Genomic DNA, 2,209 nt, shown 5'->3' with positions numbered 1-2,209 from the left:
TCAGTGGTAGAGCGTTCACCTCAGGTGCTTGGGGTCTCGGGTTCGATCCCAGCCCCCGCCAAGTGAACTTTGTGGTGGACAAACACCGTGTGCGTGAGTTTTTCCGGGGATCTGCCGTTTCCTCCCTCTTTATTCATTCCACCATTTCATTCATTACTCATCATCACCGTCTCCTTCCGTGGGACGTAAAACTCAAAGATTTTATTTTTCATTTTTTTCAATTTCAGGAATAGGAATAAGTCTGCAGATGCGAAATCAGGCGATTTGGGTGATTGGAGCTAAGCGGTTAGCGTACACGCCTTTGCGTGGAAGACCCGGGTTCGATTTCTGGCGGGAGCTCATATAGCCTCGGTGCTGAAAGGGCCGCTAGACTCAGATCCATTGCACTGAGCAAGCAGCTCGTGGTTAGCTTTATTCCTTCACAATCAGGAGGTTCTAGGTTCGAATTTGGTGACCGACCATACTGACTGAGTTTTTTGTTTGTTTGGTTGTTTTTCATTCGGTGCCACGCAAGCAAATGCAGGGATGGTGTTTTTATATAGGCCCTGACCAATTTCTTTCCACTTTCTTTCACACTGTTGTTGATAGTGTTACTGTTATTGGTGGTTAATTATTCCGGTGTAGGTTGGCTTCGCGGGCTGTATCTGGAAGTTTCTTAAATAATATTTTTAAATAATGTAAGACATTGTATATTACGAAGTTTAACCCTCATAGCACCAAGGCTAGCGAGTTACGTAAGCACCAAGGAGAGGCGTGCAAGAGTCAAAAACTTTCAGGTGGACATGTACCGTTTTGAAATACAGCTCCTCAATATTATTGCTGCCTTAAGCTCGCTTTACCGCATTTATTGAGCCACCGACAGATTTTGCCGCTGTATTGTGCGTTTCAGGAACCATCACAGATAACTATTACAAAATTCACCTTTAGGTCGGAACAAAGCGGAAGTGAGGGGAAGCGAAGTGCAGCGTTGCCGCTGCTTAACGCGAGGGAACGGTGTCGTCTGCTTCAGACCAAGGAGTTCCAATGTCGCGCACTGAACAGGCAAGGAAGAGAAAATAGTTTCATTCTTTTGTTTTCAGATACTAAATTTTTAAAAAAAATATAAGGTCAAATAATATTAATTATGTTCACACTGTAACATTAGTTTCGTAGTAAGTTATCCATCGTGAACTATGAATTTCATAATTTAATTGCATACTGTGAGAAAGTAAAGGAAATTCATGGAAATGAAATGAGAGAAATAAATTCGTCGAAAAACTTACCATGTAAGGTCAATCTTGTAGAATACTAATTCCGAGGTCCTCTTCGTCTTCGATTCCTTCGTTTACTGCATTATCAATTGCTCCCTCCCAAATGTCACAATCATCCTCCTCTTCAGAACTAGTTGACATGTCACTCTCGAGATTTATTAATATCTTATCGTGTATTATTTCGATAAGACAGTCTACTTCCCACATTTCCTTTTCATACGTGTTTTACATAATTTCTGCAGTCTTCAGCTGTAACCCTTTCCATGCCCTCCCTAAGTAATGTCTCTATAACACTTAAACTAGTGCGATTTTGATTTTCCCCTGCTACGTATCCTTTAATTTTGATCCAAACCATCTCTATGGCGGAAAGTTCGCGATGATAAGGGGGCAGTCGTAGCACTTCGTGACCAGCTTTCTTTGCTAAAATGTCAATTTTATACGGTAGCTCTATGTTGTGCAACGTCTTACTCAGTTCTTCAATTACTTCAAATTTGTTCCAGATCGGATCATACGCAATTCCTCTACTTTCTAACCACTGGACGATTACTTTTTTTGAACATGATTTTGTAGGAACTTTTTCAACTTTCACGGAATGCGTTGGTGCATTATCCATTACAATAACAAACTTGGGGGGCAAATTAGGCAATAAGGTTTCTTTGAAGTACTTTTTGTACACAGCAGCATCCAATTCGCCGTGGTAGTTACCTGATTTTTTTGCCGTGGAACAATTTGGCAGCGCCAGAAAGTAGGCCATTTTCGGACATTGCATGCATTATGATGACCCTTCCTCTTTTCCCCGACGGCGGTTTGAGACCTGGAGTTAGCCCCTCCTTCCACGCTTGTTCTGCCGTTTTAATTGACGTGTCTTTCCAAGCTTTTGATTTGGTTATTTCGGCATTCGCCCACGATTCGTCTGTATAAACAATAGGTCTGCCGTCAGCTCTATAATTTCTTATTTG

The 2,209-nt window shown here is 41.7% G+C and overlaps 1 protein-coding gene across 1 annotated transcript; it reads right to left on the bottom strand.

Moving 5' to 3' along the window:
• Positions 1-1,464: 1,464 nt before the first annotated feature.
• On the bottom strand, positions 1,465-2,004 carry LOC145692058 (uncharacterized). The gene has a single exon (XM_081767348.1). The coding sequence runs from the start codon at positions 2,002-2,004 to the stop codon at positions 1,465-1,467; it is 540 nt and encodes a 179-aa protein (XP_081623474.1).
• Positions 2,005-2,209: the final 205 nt, after the last annotated feature.

The sequence above is a fragment of the Thermobia domestica genome, chromosome 8 (genome assembly GCF_964235325.1).
Source record: "Thermobia domestica chromosome 8, izTheDome1.hap1.1, whole genome shotgun sequence".
Classification (NCBI taxonomy): domain Eukaryota; kingdom Metazoa; phylum Arthropoda; class Insecta; order Zygentoma; family Lepismatidae; genus Thermobia; species Thermobia domestica.
The sequence above is the reverse complement of the archived record's forward strand: the minus strand, read 5'-3'. Positions and strand labels throughout refer to the sequence as shown.